Source organism: Pyrgilauda ruficollis, unplaced genomic scaffold (assembly GCF_017590135.1).
Source record: "Pyrgilauda ruficollis isolate IOZ18807 unplaced genomic scaffold, ASM1759013v1 scaffold72, whole genome shotgun sequence".
Lineage (NCBI taxonomy): Eukaryota > Metazoa > Chordata > Aves > Passeriformes > Passeridae > Pyrgilauda > Pyrgilauda ruficollis.
Genome location: NW_024529044.1, coordinates 108,647 through 128,290, shown reverse-complemented (window position 1 = coordinate 128,290; position 19,644 = coordinate 108,647). Strand labels below are relative to the sequence as shown.

The 19,644-nt window shown below is 62.5% G+C and overlaps 1 protein-coding gene across 5 annotated transcripts in view; it reads left to right on the top strand.

The window, feature by feature from the left end:
• Positions 1–19,644, top strand: part of RBFOX3 (RNA binding fox-1 homolog 3) — a 130,177-nt gene that overhangs the window by 107,060 nt on the left and 3,473 nt on the right. For 2 of the 5 annotated variants that reach the window (XM_041485733.1, XM_041485731.1), the window contains exons 4-10: positions 4,483–4,819; positions 16,247–16,498; positions 17,042–17,179; positions 17,575–17,628; positions 18,133–18,225; positions 19,150–19,210; positions 19,455–19,508. In XM_041485733.1, the coding sequence (XP_041341667.1) occupies positions 4,718–4,819; positions 16,247–16,498; positions 17,042–17,179; positions 17,575–17,628; positions 18,133–18,225; positions 19,150–19,210; positions 19,455–19,508 (754 nt within the window). In that variant the 5' untranslated portion in view covers positions 4,483–4,717. The remainder of the gene's footprint in view (positions 1–4,482; positions 4,820–16,246; positions 16,499–17,041; positions 17,180–17,574; positions 17,629–18,132; positions 18,226–19,149; positions 19,211–19,454; positions 19,509–19,644) is intronic. The other 3 variants (XM_041485734.1, XM_041485732.1, XM_041485735.1) reach the window with 3 other exon arrangements.

Here is a 19,644-nt window from a genome sequence, read left to right as displayed (position 1 = left end):
GGATGATGGGGACAGGGGACAGCTGCAAGGAGGTGCCATTATGTGGAGAGCACCAGGGCTCCTGTCCCTGCCCAAGTGGCTCGAGGGCAGAGGAGGGGTGGCACGGGAGGCTGTGGAACATCCCCACGTGCTGGCCCAGCTGCTGTCCTTTTCTGCACGGTGCTGGCAGCTCTGGTCAGAGGCTGGCAGATCCCCAGACCCCATCCTGTTTCCCCCACAGTGGGTCAGGAACATCCTAGTGGGGCGTTTTTTTCCCTCGATCCCATTACACTTCCAGGTGCTTTCCCTCCATTCCTGCTCCCCTCCTACTGCCAAGCTGCTGTCTCAGACACTGGCTGTGGTTTGGTCACAGTCCCCTCCTCACCTGGTGAGGTCCTACCTGGGTGCTCCATCTTTGGGAATTCAGAGCAGGCACTCAGAGTGGCTCCACTGACCTCTGAGAGCTGCTGGAGGAGGGGGAGGAGGAGGAAGGAGGAGGGGAAGCTGGAGTGGTTTCACAGGGTGCCAGGGAGGCTTGCCAATCCCTTCTTGCTGTCCTGGTCCATGCCCTAAGTTGAGGCCATCCCTGTGGCCAAGGTACAGGGGGCGTGGGACCTTCTTTGCCATGGGATGTTCCTTGTCACACGGCAGCTCAGATCTGTCAATGCCTTCATGTAATTGCTTGATGTCTTTGAATAACTACTAATGAGCTTCTAATTAATGAATGCCTCGGCTTGGGTGCATTTTGGAGTGGGTGGGAGGAGAGGATCAGGTTGGTACCGCTGTCCCTGGGTGCTGGTGTGCTGCCAGCCCTGCACTCACAGGATGTCCCCAGGGAGGCTGGAGCACCTGATCTCCCTGGTCCAGCCTCGAGGGCCCTCCTGGCAGAGGTTATGTCTTTGCTGATCTGCAGCCCTCCTTGGCAGCTCTCACGAGTGTCAGCATTGGGCTTTGCCCTGTGGGAGAGTGCTGCAGGGACCACAGGGTCCTTCTAAACACCAGCAGCCCCCGGGACACCCAGTGCCCCATGGCTGTGCACTGTGCCCCACGGCAGGTCCTGGGCATCGCATCGTCCTCTCTGCTGGGAGAGGAAACACAGGGCTCCCAGGAAGAGCCCTGCTGCCAGGCACTGGGATTCCCACTGATCCTGTGGGCTGGAATCTGGGCATGGAGCTGGGCCAGCTCTGGGCTGGCAGCAGCTCTGACAGGTGCTCAGGGCTTGGTGCAGCCCATGCAGGGCCCTTGGCACCTGGATGTGCCACCGTGTGCTCAGCAGGGCTGGGGGCTCCAGGCAGACCCCTGGGCCTCGTTCCTCGAGGATGAAGTTCCCTGATGGTGGGGTGTCCCTTGGAGGAGGCCTGGGCTTTGCTGCCATTTCCCAAGGAGAGGATGGCACCGCACTGGCTGCCTCGGGCATCTCCCAGCAGCTCTCCACTGTGCAGCAGGTCCATCCCGGTGCCTGGAGCAGCCAGATGTGCTGTGCTGCCCCTGGCAGTTCCCTCAGTTTCCCTCAGTGGTTTGGGGGTGCATGCCCACCAGTGCTCCCAGTGCAGGCTCTGGCCCTTGGCTCCAGCACCGGAACAGTGGCCAAGACCACTCCTGTCCCAGTGCCATGTTGTTCTCCCTCTTCCAGAAAACAAAACCAAGGAGCCCCGAAGGGTTCATTTAAAATAAATAAAAAGCTGGGAATTGTGCTGATTTGAAGGAAAGGCAGCCCCATGCTGAGCGGGGAGCACAGCGCCAGCCCAGCCCCGAAGGGCAGAGAGAGATGTGCTGAGAACTGCAGCCCTGTGCAACTTCAGCCTTGATCGTATATCTCACACGTGCCCTTTGCTTTCCCTCTGCTGATATTTATTAGGTTTAATTTTACTGGGACGTGGCTGTAAGTGAGACAGATGGAATGGGGTCTGTGCGCCTGGTGAACACATCTTAATTAAACAGATAAATAAACTTTCATTCCAGAAGGCTTCAGTTTCGGAGGTGCTCCTCCGGGGCTGCGGCTCTGCGGGGCTGGGCACTGCCCTGGTGCCACCGCCAGGCTGCTGGCTGGGACTGTGGCACAGTGTCACTGGGAGCAGCAGGGTGAGGGAACTCAGCCAGTGGTGCCAGCACGGTGTTGCCACTGCAGCTGACTGGGGGCTTGGTGCCACCCTGCCCGGCCAGTGTCCCCAGGACTCCCCTCTGCAGAGGGACATCTCTGCAGCCAGGCACGCGCTGGTGATGGCAGGAGAAGGGACAGAGGAGACTCCAGCACTGCTCAGCTCCCAGAGCTGTGCCCATTTCGCTGCTGGCTCAGGGCAGTGCCAGCACTTGTGGTGCTGCCACCGGCCAGGAATGCCTTTGAGTCACCCTGGCCGGAGCAGCGCGGGGGAGGATGGGCAGATTACCTCATCCTGGAGCCCGTTTCTGCCTCACGTGGTTGGCTTAGCTGGGCACCGCAAGGCCAGTGTGCCAGGCAGCACCCTGCCATTGTCACCTCCAGGAGCTGCAGTGGAGCCAGACCGGCCCAGGGCCTTTGGAGCTGCCTGCTGGCCTGTCGGTGTCTCTGTGGTGCTCGGGTGCTTGCGGGTTCCTGGGGGAGCCCCTCTCCCCTCCACTGCACCAAGGGCTGTGGGGGGACGCATTGTCCTTTCAGAGCTGTGCCACATCCTTCCCCGGGCGCTGGAGGGCACAGGAGGGCATGGCACCCGGGCCATGGGGGTCTCTGGGAAGGGAAGCTGGAGCCAGCAGGTGCTCAGGGGTCTGAGCACTACAGTGTGTTGAAGGGGCCGCTGCTTCTGTTGTGGTCCTTGGAGCTGGAGGGGGAACAGCTGTGGTGGGCATCCACAGGGAGCAGTGCCTGGGGATGCTGTTGGCAGCAGATGTCACTGCTGAACCTTTTTGGTGCCCAGTGCCACAAGGTGGTGGTGGTGACAAAGGTGGTTGTGGTGACAAAGGTGGTGGTGGTAACAAAGGCCTGCCATCCCCTTCCTAATCTGGGTCCCTGCAGTCCCTTTGGAGTGTAGTCCCCCGAGTCTCAGGACCTGCTGGGAGGGGCTGGCACCCCCTTGGCCCCACACTGCTTTCCCAGGATGGCTCTTACAGAGCTGTTTGCAGCAGGTTTTCCCTGTGCTCTGGGCCGGCCATGCCACACACTGCTGCTCTGGAGTGTCTGCAGCAGAAGCCGTAACTGCTGTGAGTGTACCAGGACACTGCAGCATGTCACTCTGCCTGGGGATACTGTGGAAAATCCCAGCTCCAAACGGCTGGTCGTGTGCTGGAGGCTCCGGCAGAGACAGAGCATCAGCAGCTGCTGGCACAGCCCTGCCTTTGTGCATTACATTTGGCCAAGACGGAAACTGAGCCGAGCCCAGGTTTCGTTTCCTACATGCCCCAGCACAATGCCAGCCTGGCAGCGTCGGCACTGCCATGGCTCCGGAGCCGGGCACGGTGCTGCCGAGGCGTGGGCACCAGGGAGGGACCCTCGGCAGTGTCGGGGCTGCTGCGGGGCCCGGATGGGTGGAGGTGGGACGGGACCCGAGCGAACACACGCGGCTGTCCCTCGCGGGCACTGGCACGTAGGCTATTGCCATGGCAGCTGTGACAGCGGCGAGTGTGGTGTGGATGCGTCAGGGCTGCTGGCAGCACCGCAGGGCCCTTGGAAACGCCAGAGCACCTCTGGAGCCCTGCCGGGGCTGACCTCTGTGGATCTTGGGGCAGAGGGTCCCCATCGCTTGGGGAGCGCAGGGAAGCCAGTGCCAGGGGGCAGCGCCCGTCATGTCACCCCAAGGGGCAGGGGTCCCCGCAGCCCTCCGTGCCTGGGGGACGGGCAGGCAGGTGGGGACTCACAGGGCCCTGCCGGGGGCTCCCACACCTTGGCAGGGTTGAGCAGTGGTGCCCGGGGCATGCGGGCGTCGGTGAAGTGCGGCTGGTCCGGCAGGGAACGCTGCGGGCTGCCCGCGGCTGCGGGGCCGTGCGGGGCCGGTGGCTCCGAGGAGGCGGAGCAGGGGTTGCTGCGCGGCTCCCGGGCCCGGCAGCGCCGGCGTCTCGCAGCGAGAGCGTGGCGGTGTGCACGTGTGCGGCGGAGTGAGCACGGGGGAGTCCCCGGCAGCCCCGCCGCCGCCGCTGCCGGCACAGCTTCCCGCGGCACCGCGCTGCAGCACCGCGACTCCCGGTAAGAGCCTTCCTCCCCTGGGAGCCAGCGCCGGGAGCGGAGCCGGCTCTGCCCGCCCGGCCCCGTCCTGCCCGGCTGCTTCCCCAGCGTGCGGCCGGGGTGGCGAGGGCGACGGGGAAGCCATCTGCAGAGCGGCGGCGGTGGAGGGGTTAAGTGCGGGATCAGCTGTTCTCATGTCATTACGGATTCTCTTCATTTTATACAGAGCTCTGTTTGATGTCTGAATGCACAGGGGACTCCCCCTCCTCCTCCAACTCCCACCCCTTTTATTTCGCTCCCGAGCCCTCTCTCCTTCCTCCTCCCCTTCCTTTCTCTCCCGCTCCGCTCTGGCTCACGCACACCCTTTGCAGACCGTGCGCTCAGTGCCAGTGTCTAATGGCCCCGAAGTGAAGAGCCAAGCGCTGCTCCGGCGGCGGCGCGGCCGGCCTGCCGCAGATGAACCCTCCTAACTAGCGCCGAGGGGTCGGGAGGGACGGCGAGGAGGGGAGAGCCCGAGGGGCCAGCCGGGAAGACGAGGATAGCGGTGGATAGCAGTGTGCGGAAGAGGACGGACCCGCGAGCAGCTCCACGGCTACCTGTCGACACATGCTGTGCTCCATGGCTAACTCGGGCTGCCTCCTTGTCTCCAACTCAGGCATGCTTCCTCACTCTCTCCCCTGTCCTCCAGCCTTCCTCTACCTCCAACAGGTAAGCCACCCTCTCCAGGGGATTTTTTTGCTTTCCGGTTCGCACGTGTTTCTGGCTGGTTCCCTCTGGGCAGAGGGCAGGAGCTTGACAGCTTCCTCGCAGCCTCCCCGCTCCAGCCCCACGGCAGCCGGAGTTGTGCCGCCGGGGCGGCTCGGCTCCTCGGCTGCAGCTTTTGGGGTTTCTCCGCGTTCCCCGCCGTGGCTGCGGGAGCAGGGCCAGGGCAGAGGCGCGGGCAGTGCGGCAGGCAGAGGCGCCGGCGCGGCTCCAGCGCTTCCCCGCCTCGGCGCTGCTGCCGCTTGGCGATGATGGATGCTCGGGTGAAGGAACGAGGCTCCTGCGTGGCCTGAGCAGAAGGGAAGGTGATGAGCTCGTGCGTGCACACGTGTGTGCACGTATGTGTGCGTGTCCACAGCCGGGCGGGCGTGGGGCTGTCCCGCTGCCGCTGGAAGCTGCTGCAGAGGGACTGGGGGCACGTGGTGCCCGGCTTGGGCAGCCCAGATAGAAGCTGCTTAGGTCGTTCAGTTTGTTCCTTCACCTGGGCCAAGGTTTCGCTGTCCCACAGGGTTGCCCTGGTTCTGTGCTGGACACTGAGTGCGAGGTTCCTGGGCCCATCATCCCAGGGGAAGGGCAGCTTGGGAGAGGCAGCATCTTCCTCAAATGCCTCTGTGCTGCGTCGGAAATCCCATCTCCCAGCCAGGCAAACCACTCCATTTGTGCTTTCAGGAGTTTAAAAATTCATGGCATCCTCCCTGCACTTGGCGTACCCAGCGCGGTTCACCCAGCGGCGAGGACAGGCACGCAGGTGCCAACCCTCCGCCCCAGCGGGGAAGGCTGTGGAGTGTTTGCTCCCTTGGGGTGTCTGTGGTGGTGTCCGAGCAGGGTCATGGCCAGCGGTGGTGGGGATGGCGAGGCCCAGGTCTCTCTCCCGCGCTGGAGGCCAGAGCTGGCTGCACGAGCATGGGCACGGGGGCTGCGGCAGGGCTGCCGAGACGGGCGCGTGATTTATGGCACCCTCCCGTGGGCAGAGCCCGGGGACAGCCAGGGCTGCGCTGGGTTTCACCCTTCCCAAAGCTGCACTGAGGTCCCTGTGGCTGCCGCACGTCTGACACGGGGCAAAAACTGTCCCTGAACCCCCACCTGTCCAGAGGATGGTTTCTGTCCTGAGGAAGGAAGCACAAGGATGCTTTGGAGTGGCAGCCAGTGCAGGGCCCAGGGCCTGTCTTGCAGCATGGGAGATGTCGCTCTCCAGCTGGGATCCCCCTGTCCCTGGCCACACCAGGGGCTCAGCTGTGCTGCTCTCTTGCCCTGCAGAGCACTCTGGCATGGCTCAGCCTGGGTCTGGCAGCAGTGGCGGTGACAGCACGGCCCAACGGGTGCTCCCAGTGCCTGCAGGGCTGGGAAGGAGGAGCTGCAGGTCCCTGGGAAGCAGAAACTTTCCTGGGTGTGCAGCTCTGCACCTCGCAGCTCCCAGTTCCCCCATCACCCTGCCTGGTTTGGTTTGACCGTTGTGTTCTGCATCTCTTCCTCCCTGCTCTCCCAGAAGCCTCCTGCTCCTTGGCAGCAGCTCTGGAGTTACAAGCCAGGAGGAGGGTTTTGCTACAGAATTTGGAGTTGGATTTTCACTCGGCTGATGAGCATGATGGAGGTGAAAATCTCCATCCTCTTCCTGGAGTTTATCCTGTGCTGAGGTTCTGCACCCAGCACTTGGGGACAGTGTGACAACAAGATGTCACTGGAGGCCATCACGTGGGGCAGGGGCATGGGCCATGCATGGCTGATGGGCCCCTCAACGGGTGGGCACCTGCTTTAGCTCTGAATTTGCTCTGGGTTTTAGACTGTCCACCTGTGCCACCTGCACCCCAGGAGCACACAGGGAGCAATGCTGCTGCTGCCTGTGGGCACGTGCCCACCCCAGAGCTGGCTCTGGACAGCTGGCCTGGCTCACCTCTGTGTAGGAGGGACACCTGAGAGGGTTCAGCTGACTTTCCCTTGGTTGGCTGTGCCATGGGGTCTGGGGGGCCTGGTTGTGACCCCCTGGGTTACAGGTCCCTGTCCAAACCCTTTCTGGTTTGTAAGAAGGTTGTACCGTGATGGTGCCTGGGCCAGTGACCAGGACTGAGTCTGCTGGGCTGGCCAGTCGGTCAAGAGCTGGGGCATGCCAGGCTCTGCATGCAGTGACTGCCCTCGCCCCCTTAGACAGTGCTGTCCCTGCCAGGAGCCTGTGGCTGGACTGGTCCCTGAGGATGCTGCTGATGTTCCATAGCTCCCAGCCCCAGTGTTTTCAGCTGGGTTGGGGTTTGAAGGAATGACCAAGTAATGAAGCTCTCAACAAAACCTCAGTTCTTCCAGCACCAGGGAGGGCTCAGCAGTGCCAGTGGCTCTTCCAGGTGCTGTGGGTGCCTCTCAGCTCACTCTGCTCCGCTTTCCTCACCTGGCCACCCTGGCCCAGCCACAGGAGCCATGGTCCATGGTATTCTGGGTTGTGCAGCCACACCGTGCCCTGGAACTCCCCCTGGCACTGCCATGCTCCAAGAGCAGGACTTTTGGAGGGCTGGAGGGCAGCGGCCACAGGAGGGCGGGTGCATGTCTGCAGCCTGGGCCAGTGGGAACGCTGCACCCTTCGGTGGGGCTTGGCAGGGACATTTGGTTCTTGCTCAGTGAGGGTCTGGGGGTGGAAGGACTCTTGGGTGGCTTCGTTTGGTTAACAGAGGATTCAGTCAGTGCTTGAAACACACCTCAGCTGCTGTGAGTGAGCAAGTGATGGCTGCAGGGCAGGGCTCGGTGCTGACCCAGAGCACAGCCAGGCTCTGAGGCTCAGTACAGTGCTGTACCCTGCACGGCCCAGGTGCAGCCCCAGCCACGTGCAGGTGTGAGCCCAGCCCGGGCTGACGTACAGGTGTGCTGAGGCCCACTGCAGTGCTGCCCCTGGGATGCTCCTGGCCGGGAACATCCCTGCTGCTCACAGTCACACCACGGCACAGGAGACTCAGCTGAGCGACGCCTGGCGCGCCGGGAAACAGCCTCTGCAAATCCTGCTCGGAAAATTCCTTTCCGAAAGGGCTGCTGCCAAGTTTAGCATGTTATATTTTTAGGGAGCGGGTCTATTCCGAGCGGTGGTGCCGCGTGTTGCAGCAGTGGGTTTGTTTCAAACCGGGTTTCTCCCCCTGCCCGGGCATCGCGCGGCTGCGAGACCTGGCACGGCAGCTCCCGCCTCTGGCCGTGCTGTGGCAGCTGTCCTGCTCACTGAGGACAGGCCTTAGAGCCCCAAAAAAGTGTTTTCTGGTTCGGGTTCTTTTATACTGAAAACATTGATATTAATTTTAGCTTTGCAAAGCTGCTTTTCCCACAATAGCTGTGATTTTGGCCCACACTGCCTGGCAAAGCTCTTTTTATAGGTATATTCCTATTTTTATGCTGTAGGGATGGGTGAATGAGTAGATTAAATTAGATTTAGTATCTGTCATTCTTTAAAGCATCACATGCAGTTGGAGTGGGGGGTGTAACAAAGAAAGGCTAATTAGAAGAGCCGGTGCAGGCCACCCCCACCAGTTCCACCAGCTGCACCACCCCTGGCTCTGGGGCTGCCCCCGCTCAGGGGCCACCATCCAAAAGGAAGATGCTTTTGAAACATGGTTTTCTGTGCAGCTCCCCAGCCAGGCCAGCTCCACGGGCTGCAGCCAGGGATGGGCAGAGTGCTGGGAGCTGCAGCTGGGCACCCGGGCACCTCCAGGAGCTTCAGGGTCATTTGGCTGCCTGGCTGCTGTCCCCACAGGGGTGGGGGCTCCTGTGTGGGGTCACTGTGTCACTATCCTGTGGGATAGTGAGTGGGCTTCCATGGAGGAGCCAGGGCACCAAGGGACACTGTAGCCCCTCCAGGAAGGGCGTTAGTCACTTCAGTGCTGCTGGTTTTTGTAGGCAGGTGTGGGGCTGGGTGCTGGGAGGGTGTGGGGAGCTGTGCCAGTGTTGAGAAGGCTGGGAAGGGTGCCTGGGCACAGGAGAACTAAATGTCCAGGGAAGAAGGTGGATCTTCCAGTGCTGGTGTGAGCCTAGCAGTGTGTGGTCAGGGGCTGTGCAGTGCTGGCCATGCCATGGCCACTGACCCAGTGACGTGCCAGTGCCATTGAGCAGGCTGGGAGCTCTGGGCTGGAGCTGTGGGATGGAGCTGTGGGCTGGAGCTGTGGGCTGGGAGCTCTGGGCTGGAGCTGTGGGCTGGAGCTGTGGGCTGGAGCTCTGGGCTGGAGCTGTGGGCTGGAGCTGCTGCAGGGTTCACCCCTCCACTGCCCATGGGCAGCCCCAGCAGGGCTTTAAGCTGCACCACATCCCTTGGTGTTCCAGGGGCCAGGAGGGAGCAGCCCCCTGACTCCTGGAGCGTCCCAGCAGGTGAAGAGTTTGTGGTGGCCCCCACAGTGCTGTGGGCATCGCCTGCCAGGGGCTGGGTGCTGTTCCCACATTCCATACAAGCCCTGCTGTGCCCAGCCAGGATCCACACACGGGTTCTCACCACAGCCTTCAAATAGCTCCTGTGGAAAATCAAAACTGGGGAGAAAAGAGTGGGAGCAGGCGACAGTGGCAGCTTATTTGTGATCTGCATTGTGTGGGGAGCCCTTAATTAGAGGTAATTAGACTAATTAACTTGCAAATGAGAAACTCGTCTTTTTCTCCTTTTCTCTTACAAGAAAAAATAGAAAAGATGAACAACAAGATAAATATTGAAGGTAATTACGTTGTACCTGCTGCAGACCCCTCCAGCCCATGGGATGCCTCTCTGCCCACCAGCCTGGCACTGGGTGCCATCCCTGTCTGGGTGTCCTGCAGTGGCTGTCCCCACTCAGGGCTGGTCACACTGCCAGGCATGTCCCTGTGGTCCCTCCTGGTAGAAGGGGACCACTGGGCACCCCCTGCACACCCAGGAGGGACGTGGTGTGTGTCCAGGAGCCGCTGGGGACAGTGGCCTCCATGGTTTTGGCCACTGCCAAGGCCCAGTGGCCAGGCCCTGGCAGTGGCAGTGCCACAGAGGGCATGGCTCCAGCTCCTTACCTGGCTCACTCCTGCCAAAGCCATGCCATGCCACCCCAGGCCGGAGCAGGGATGTCCTCTCTGTGACACCGCCAGGTGCCCGGCTGTTTCCCAGCCCTGCCCTCAGGGCATCTCTGCTCTCCCCTCACTCTGTGCCGCACACCCCAGGCGTTTTGTTAGCACAGCCCGGTTCAAATGTCTGATTAGTCTTTAGGAGATCGAGGGGTCAATTTTCCACAGCTCCTTCCTCTCCATTTAACTAATTTAACTGCACGATTGTTACAAATTTCATTTTATTATAGCGCTGCTTCTCAGTCCAATTGAATTACCAAAATCTCATTTTCTCAGAAGTGCTGAATATGTAATTAGAGGAAAAATTATGCTCCTGGCTGCCTATTAGAGAGGGCTGCGTGCAAGCACTGTCCAGGCACACGCATGGGTCTGTGGTGCCACGAGTGCCCACACCGTCTGGGTGAGCGAGTGCCACATGCAGCTGTGCCAGAGCAGCACGGTGGCACTGGTGTGACAGTGACAGGGGCTGTGGCTGGGCTCCGGGGTGCGAGGGGCTCTGCAGGTGCAGGACCCAGGCTTCAGCGGGGTTCGTGGGGCCCTGTGAGCGGTGGGGCCAGGTGTGGGGGGCAGTGGAGCTGGTGTGGGGCTTGTGGGAGGTGTGAGGCCACCGGACGTGGCCACTGGTGCCACTGCCCGCAGGTCTGGAGCTGTCTGCCCGCAGCTGGGCTCTGGCAGCTCCTCGTGAGGGTTCTAGAGCCCCAGCCCTTTCCAGCAGGGGGAACACAGCAGCTGGCCCAGGCCCACTGGAGCAGCAGAGCGGTCACCACTGAGCAGTGCCACGTGTGGGTACGTGCGTGTGGCACTCTGCCACCTGCAGAGCTCAGGAGGGGCTGGTGAGGACTCAGGTTACCTCCAGCCCACCCCTGGGCTCTGCAGCCTAGCTTGTGCCTCGTGTGCCACCTGTCACAACCTTTTGGTGACCACTGGGGACCGAACACTGCTGGGAATCCCAGCCAGCACTGCGAACACCAGGTCTGACTCGCCCCGGTGTGCCTGGAGGCAGAGCTGTGCCACCAGGGATGCCACCAAGGACTGCCATAGGTGTGCCCTGGCACCGCTGGCAGTTCGGGAGCTGCCGTGGGTGAGCCCGGGCCCCGGTGGCGGTGGCGGGCGGTGTTCGGGAGGGAGCCAGAGGGCTGTGCATCCCGGAGCTCTGTTCGTCCCGCCGCCGCGCCTGATCCTGCCGTGTCCCCGGCGCTGACGCAGCCGTCGGTCCCTGCCGGTGCGGTGGCACCGGTACGTGGCGAGCCGGGAGCTGCAGGCGGGGGTGGCCGGGAGCCCCCCCCAGCACCCCCGTCTCGCCTTGGTTACACAACATTATCATTTCATAATACTCTGAAATATACATGAAGTTGGCTGAATGCAGATGAAATTGCACCATTTACTTAATGAATATTTCATGAAGCCTCAGCTCCGAAGTTTCCAGCTGGCAGAGCCAGGAGCGGGGCCGGACCGTGGCCCTTCTGCCCGTGCCGGAGGTGACAGGGACACACGTGCTGGTGTGTGTCCTGTGTCATCCTCACTTCTGGATGTCACATCGCTCTGCCTGTCCTCCCCAGGCTGCCGGGGCAGAGGGGCAGCAGCGTCCCTGGCTCTGTGAGCTGGAGCCCAGGGGGGCCAAGGGCAGGAGCAGGGTAGGGGGATGCACAGTGCCGGGAAACGCGTGGCAGCCCAGAAAAATGGTGTTTCACATGCCAACAGGCTGCTCTGCTTCCCCCCGCTGCTCCTCCTCCTCCTCCTCCCCCTCAGGTGCTGCCTGCTCACTGGAGCACTCCTTTCCCACCCAGCGTCCCTGGCAGATGCCATTTCCAGCCTCTCACCCCTCCCTGCGCTTTGCTGATGAAGACATTCAGTGAAACAGCTGCTGCCGCTGGTCCCTGCAGCTCCTCGCTCCTCCCCTGCTTCCCGCACAGGGTCCATCCCCATCATGTCCCCCAGCTCTCTGTGGGATCACCGTGGCCCCACTTTGGGGGTAAGCAACCCACCAGCAGCTCCTGGCATCCCCACGGTGGGCAGGGCTGGTCCCTGTTGGGGCTCCCTGACCCCCCTGCCCCGCAGCCAGCAGCTCTGCACAGCACTGGACACTGCTTTGTATGGATGGCACAGCTTTTGGGGTAATGAAATATTTACAGGTCAGTGGTTTTGTGAGAAATGACAGGGATCAGTCAATTCCTTTTCAGGGAGTAATTTTCTTCCCCTTCATGGCCTCTGTTCCGTGTTGACAGTCATTAGCATGAGCGAGGGCCGGATCGAAGGGGGAGCGCTGCATCTGTCATGCAGATGAGTCCTGCTGGGCACGGAGATGCCTGCATGGGCCCAGGATGCCTGGGGGCAACCTTGGGCCATGCCAGGACCCTCCTGCCTCCACTGGGGCATTTCTTGAATCCGTCTCTGCTGCTCAGCACAGTTTCCACTCGCCCTGCTCCAGGGCAGTGGGTGTAAGGGCTGATGGCCCCATCAGTCTCCCTGGCTGCTCCTCGCTCCAGTGTCCTGCTGGTGGGCACAGCGGGTCTCCCACAGGAGACGTTTGGAATTGCTGAGCACCCTTCCCTGTGCTCAGCAGTGACCTCAGGCTCCCTCATGATGAAGCAAGGATGTGCCCTGGCATTAGCAAGCAGGCAGGAGCTATTCCAGGTCACAGCAAAGTGGTTTCTGCCTGCCCTGCCCTGCCCTGCCTGCACTCCTTACTGCCCTGCCTGCAGAATATGCTTTCTGAGGCTCTGCAGCTGGCAGGAGCACGGGGGCTCTGTGGATACCATGGTGCTGTGGGCCCCTCTTTCCCCCTGCAGCAAGTGCCTGGTTCCCAGTGGGAGGAGCAGGACAGCCACAGGCAGAGGGGACTGCTGCTAGGGTGGGGAGTGTGTAGTGACAGGGCTGTCTTCCCTCTCCCCACATGTGGCTTCACCCAGCTGTGCGTGTGCCATGACCTAATAGTGCTGTGACCATGCAGTGTCATGCTATGACTGGGCAGTGCCATGCCGTGACTGGGCAGTGCCATGCTCTGACGGGCCATGGTTGGACAGTGCCATGTCATGACCAGGCAGTGCCATGCTGTGACCATGCAGTGCCATGCCATGACCAGGCAGTGCCATGCCGTGACCGGGCAGTGCCATGCCATCACCAGGCAGTGCCATGCCATGGTTGGGCAGTGCCATGCCGTCACCAGGCAGTGCCATGCCATGGTTGGGCAGTGCCATGCCGTCACCAGGCCGTGTTGTGCTGTGCCACCCCTGCAGCATCAGCCCTGTGCAGCGCAGGCAGGGCACAGCCCAGGGCAGAGTCAGCTGGTGGGAGTTGTCCTGGGCTGGAGATGGGGCTGGGGTCAGGCCGAGGCAGCACGATGGCCATGAGGCTGGCAGGAAGCTGGCACGTCGGTGGCAGCAGCAGGGACGGGTGCTGGTGAGCGCCGTCAGCCCAGCCCTCCTGCGTGGCACCGTCACACCGTGCTGGCAGGACGCTGTCACGGCGAGGTTGGTGGCCCTGTGCAGGTGCTCGTGGCTGGCAGCTGCCTCATCCTTAGTGCAGGGCCCTGCACTCAGGTGATTGCTCTGACCCGTCCTCTGTGTCCGGGGGCTCCTGGCACGTTATTTTCTTCAAAAGGAACAAATGTGGGAAACGGCGGCGTCAGCCCCGAGCTGACAGGCACAATCACCAAAATGCGGTGTCGGCAGGAACTGGCCCCACGCGCTAAATGACTTGAAAGGAAATGGCCTGGATTGTGCTGAGGAGGCAGAGTGTGGGGGGGGGGGGGAAGCAAGTGGAGCAAACAAAAAAACTTCATTAATTAAAGAAACTCGTTAATGAGGGACATTTAATCAGCTAAAGATGATATCTACCCCCTGCCTGCTGCCTCAGCCACTGCGCAGGGCTGGTGGTGTGAGACTGAGCCGTGGGCAGGGCAGAGGACACAGGGCAGGGGACGGGGGCAGGGGACGGGGCAGAGGACACGGGGCAGAGGGCACTGCACAGGGGACACGGGGCAGGGAAACTTGGGCTCCCTGTCCCAGCCTCTCCACCGCCATCCCTGGGGCAGTGGTGTTTCAGCACAGGGCCATGCCACAGTCCTGCTGGTACCTGCCCAAGCAGGTGGGCAGTAGAGGTGCCAGGTACAGCTTGTGCCCCCTGTGCTGCCAGCTTTGCTCCAGGCTCAGGCACTGAACTGATCTGTCTCATTTTGAACTACGCCAAGGGCTGTTAAGGACCAGAATTTCTTTTACTGCAAGTGTCAAAAGCAATGTGTGGGAGCGTCCCCGTGCCCCCAGGAGGGCTGGGTGCTGGCAGAGCAAGGGGTGTCTCTCAGAGCCCCTGTCCCTGGCACCCACAGGCCAGCGCTGTGCCACAGGCTCCCTGCATGGCCTGGCACCCCGAGCTGGGATTCTCATGGGCTGTAGAGATGCGTCCCCAGGGACCCCCTGGGTGCTCAGTGCAGTGGGACACCCCAGAAGGGAAGAACAGAGGGACCCTCAGTGCCTGGGACTGCCCTGGGATGGGGCTGTTCCAGTGCTGTGGGCAGCGTGGGGTGTGGAACTGAGTAGTGTGATGTCCACGGGTAGCACACAGCCAAGCCTGTCAGTGTTCCCCTCCCCATAGAACCCTCATCCACAGCAGCCCCGAGTGAGCAGCTCTGTCCCAGTGGGGAGGCCAGGCCCTGGGAGCGGACAGGAGGCCCTGGAAGCCGTGGATCTGTGGATCTGCAGCAGCCGCAGCTCCAGCGCCATGAGCAGCAACCAGGGGAACCTAATGGTCCCTGAATGAAATAGTGCCCAGCTGACAGGCACTGCGACAGCCCTGATTAACAACTGACACAGACATGGCTGGTGGGACAGGCTGACGAGGGGCCGGGAGGGCCCAAGACCTGGCAGGTGGGGACAGTCCCTGCTGACATCCCAGTCCCTGCGTGTTGGTGGCTGATCCCGGCTGTAGTGACAGCAAGGCTGTGTCCAGTGCAGAGCAGGCAGGAGGGATGTGGGCTGCTCCTGGTTCTGCCCGTGCAGGCAGGGAGGGACGGGCACAGGGCGCCAGGGATCAGGCAGGGAGGAATGGGCAGCAGCACCGGGAGAGTGACACGGTGACTGTCGGTGTGTGCCAGCTCCCTGGAGGAGGGCTGAGTGCCGAGACCCAGGCGAGCTCAGGATGGAGCCTCTGGCCTGCCAGGTGGAATGAGCACCTGGGGTGTGGGCAGGAGTGGCGTGGGCAGTTCCCGGGGCAGGGCCGTCCATGGGCTGGGCTCCTGCAGCCTGACAGCCCCGGCCCACGCAGGCAGGTGCATCGGGCTGGCGCGTCCCGAGCAGCTGAGTCAGCGCGGGCAGGCGCTGCCGCCGCCGATGACTTGCAGATCTGAGCGGGGCTATTCCCGCTGGGTCTCCGTGTGTCCCCGCTGCGGCTCTGCTGCCACCCTCACAGCCTGGGGACGGCAGCTGCCAGCGCATCCCCCTGCCACCCCCACCATCCTTCCCTGACATAAATCGGCGACACACACACGCAGTTAAGGAGCTTGTCTCTGCGGGCTGAGCCACAGGCGGATTTCACAGGCCAGAGGCTGCTGCAGCGTGCTGTAAAGCATCCAAGGGGCTGCGGGCGCTGCCCCCCGCGGCCCTGGCACTGCCTCGGGGGCTGCAGCTGTGCCGGCCGCAGGTGCGTGCACACCTGTGCGAGGGGCACGGCCAAGGGTGTGCTGGGCTGTGAAGATGGGCAGTAGCTGGATGGGTGGGTGTGCAGACCAGACACTGCCTGGGAGCCCCACGCTGCCCTCTCAGCCCCACACGAACCCCAGCAGCCCCTGGCCCGTGGTGTGTGTGCAGCTTGTCCCGTTTGACCAAGGCGGCCAGCTGCGTTAGAGCAAAGGGCCTAATTAAATATTTAGCGGTTAATTGATCCCTGTCTGGTGTTTGCCAAGGGGCCATCAGCATCCCTCCCTGACAGCCCGCCCAGCCGGTGCTGGTGCTGTGCAGCTCCCAGCATGATGCTGCTGGCCAGGCTCTGCTTTGCCCTGTGCCGGGCTCCAAATGGGGCCTGGCCAGGTCTCCCTTCCCAAGGAGAGGGATATGCCAGCTTCAGGAGTTAAACCCCACATGGAGGCCTCCGTCCTTCTGCCCAAGCCCAGCACAATGGGCAGGCAGGGCATGGGAGCGGGAGAGGATGGGGCTCAGCTGCTGGCAACGTGACCCCAAAGCCACCACAGCACAGAGACAGCCCGGGGTGTGAGGGAGACACCAAAGGCTGGGGGGCAGTGGGGCGGGTGGGGCTGGCTCTGGCCATGGAGATCAGAACCCCATCCCAGGGCAAGTGGCAGCCCAGGTGTGCCAGCAGCTGAGGGGGACGGTGCCGCTCTCTCGGCAGGGTAACCAGGACGCCACGGCCCCGCCGGATGCGATGGCTCAGCCCTACCCCCCCGCCCAGTACCCCCCGCCCCCCCAGAACGGGATCCCCGCAGAGTACGCGCCGCCGCACCCCCACCCCACGCAGGACTACTCGGGGCAGAGCACGGTACCGGAGCACGCCATGACCCTCTACACACCAGCACAGAGCCACCCCGAGCAGCCGGGCAGCGACGCCAGCACACAGTCCATAGCAGGGACACAGACGGTACCGGTAAGGCAGTGCTGGGGCTGTGGTGGGCTCGGGGCAGTGCCAGAGGCACGGGAGGTGCTGGGGCAGTGCTGCTGCAGGGTCCAGGGCAGTGCCAGAGCTGCCAGGAGGGTCCTGGGGCAGTGGTGCTGCCTGGCCAATGTCCCACAGGGTACCAGGCTGGGTATTCCTGCCACCATCACTCCCCCTCAGAGCCCCCATCATTTCTCATCACTCGTAATCCACTTGCTTGGCTCTGCTCTAGGAGACCGTGGCAATTACAGCGCTGGAATGCAGCACCAGGAAGGTGCTGAGCTCTGCACTTTCCAGTCCTCCCACACGGTCCCGGGTGCAGCATCTGCACCCCCACCCCGAGCATCCCCATAACCCCACCAGCATCCCCTGGCTCACCAGGAGGGAGGGACACCCGTGGGGTACTGCCCAGAACCTGGGGACCACAGGGTGTCCCTGGGGGCAGGCAGGGCCAAGCACAGGGCAGGGGGACATTCCCACTGGGGACAGGGGGCTGGCACGGCCGGGGGCTGATGGCAGCGGTGCCTCCCGCAGCAGACAGACGAAGCGGCACAGACAGACAGCCAGCAGCTACACTCCTCAGACAACACAGACAAGCAGCAGCCCAAGAGGTTACACGTCTCCAACATTCCCTTTCGATTCCGGGACCCCGACCTGCGGCAAATGTTTGGGGTGAGTACAGATCCACCCAGCCATCACATCCCTGCCCCGTGGCACCATTGTGACCTTGGCACTGTCACCTCCCAAGGGACATCCTGCCCAGCCCCTGTGTGTGGAGCAGGAGGTGACACAGAGCCCTTGTCCCCCTCCACTGTCCCCTTCCCAGCCCTCATTTGGACTCAGAGCAGTGTTAATTAATGAAATTTTGGTTGAGACTCCCCAAGTCCTGTCAGAGTGGGAGCCATGGGAGGAACAAGGGCTTTCCCTTGCATGACCCTGGGGGTGCCCAGGTCTGGCCCCCAAGGCAGCCCTCTTCCCATCCCTGGCACAGAGCCCCATGCCAGCAGCTCTGGATGCAGGGTCAGGGGCTTTGCAGGCACTCACCCCTCTGTTCTCTCCACTTGCAGCAATTCGGGAAAATTCTGGACGTGGAGATAATTTTCAATGAGCGGGGCTCCAAGGTGGGTGATGCCCAAGGCCAGCACCATACAGCGAGGCCTGGGGAGGGTGCCAGTGGAGCCAGGTTGCCCAGCAGTGCTGTAACCTGCTCTCCCCTCCTCTCCTGTCCCATGGAACCCTGGCATGCAGTGCCCCATCGGGGTAGCCCCGGCGCCAACTCGGGAGGTCGTGCGGGTCCCGGTACCCGGCACTGGAGGGAGGAGAGGGCTTGCTGTGTCCCACCACGGGCAGCTCGTGTCCCTCTGTGTCTGGATGTCTCTGTTGTATCTTCCCTGCTTTCTGTGCCCCTCTCCCAGACTCTTCTCCCAGCTCGTGGGCGATTCTGGGGCCTCAGCCGGGACCCCCAGCCCCTGCGGGGACCCCACTCTGGGCTCTTCATCTCTGCACTGTGGCAGCCTCACCTCCTGCGCCAGCTCTCCTGATTCACCCCCTCTCTCTCTCTGTCCCCACACCCTCTCTCTGTCTCTCTCTGTCTCTTTCTTTCTCCTTTTCTCCTCTGCTCACAGGGTTTTGGGTTTGTAACTTTTGAAACTAGCACAGATGCCGACCGGGCACGGGAGAAGCTGAATGGCACCATCGTAGAGGGCCGGAAGATTGAGGTGCTCAGATAAGTGTGCTAGTGCCGTGCCATGCCTGCGTGTGCGTGTCCCCCGCCCGGGCTGTGGGGCGCTTGGGGCAGCTCCTGGTGCCCTGGGGAGCTGTGCCCGGCGCGTGCATGTGTCCCTGAATGTGGCACGGGAGCATGCGTGTTGGCTGCGGGAAGGTCGTCGCTTGGCACAAGGAGTGTCTGGCCCCAGAGGAACCTCCCGGGTGCACGGAGAGCCGGGGTGTCAGCTGGGGCTGCATTCTGCCTGCTACAGACAAGGCTGGCACACCCCCGTGCCCACAGCAGTCGCCCCAGGCTCTGCAGGGAGCTCTGGGGCTCTGCCCCGCATACCACCCCCCCTGCCCTGTGCTGGGAGGGAGCATCCACCCGCAGCTCCACACCTGCAGTGCCCAGCAGCTGCCCAGCCCCAGAGGCTTTGATTTCTCCAAGCTTAGCACAGGGATCAGGCTCTGCCCGTTTGCCAGCAGCTCCCCACTGGTGGCTGGTGGGTGGTGGGGAACAAGGTGGCACATGGCAGAGGGAGTGGGACAAAATGTCCCCAGCAGTGCTGACACCAGAGAGGGATCCTGGCAGGGCACAGCAATGCCCCATGGACAAGGAAAACGTCATCCAACAAAATCGGGCAGGAGCTCATGGGCAGCATGTTGGGGCTCAGCCTGAGCATGGCACTGCAGCTCTCGGGGCACCAGCCAGCAGCCTGAGCCACGCTCACAGCTGGAGCATGGAGGCCTGGGCTGGCTGGAGGCACGGGCAGGTCTGTGTACAGCGGGGTGCTGCAGGCAGAGCCTTGTCTCGTGTCCCTGGTGCAGCTGGCATCCTTTGCTCCGGCCCCCAAAGCAGTAGCAGCGGGCCCTGGACCCCAGCCTTGCCAGCTCCACGTCCCTCAGGCTCTGAACCCCCATCCCTCTCTCTGCAGGTGAACAATGCCACGGCCCGGGTCATGACCAACAAGAAGGTGGCCAACCCCTACACCAACGGTAAGGGCAGTGTCCAGAGAGCAGGGGCTGCAGCAGGCAGGGGCACCCCCAGGCACCAGCACTGTCTGGCTGCCCTGGAGCTCTGGCAGTCAGTGCCCTCCACACTGCCGGCAAATGGGAGAGCAACTGCTGCTGCCCAGTGCAGGAGGGCAGCCCCATGCCCTCCTCCTGCCTGGGATGGGGCTGTTGTCCCTCAGAGCACCATGCAGAGTGCCCTGTCCTTACTGGCTCTCCCTGCCCACAGGCTGGAAGCTGAACCCAGTGGTGGGAGCAGTCTACGGCCCCGAATTCTACGCAGGTAACATCGGGCTGCAGCAGTACCCGCTGCGGGTTCCCCCCAAACGTCAGCTCTGCCCTGTGTCTGCCACTGCTCTGTGCAGTGAGCAGCCCCGGCCCCTCTCCCTGTCCTTTACACCTGCCTGGACAGTTCATCC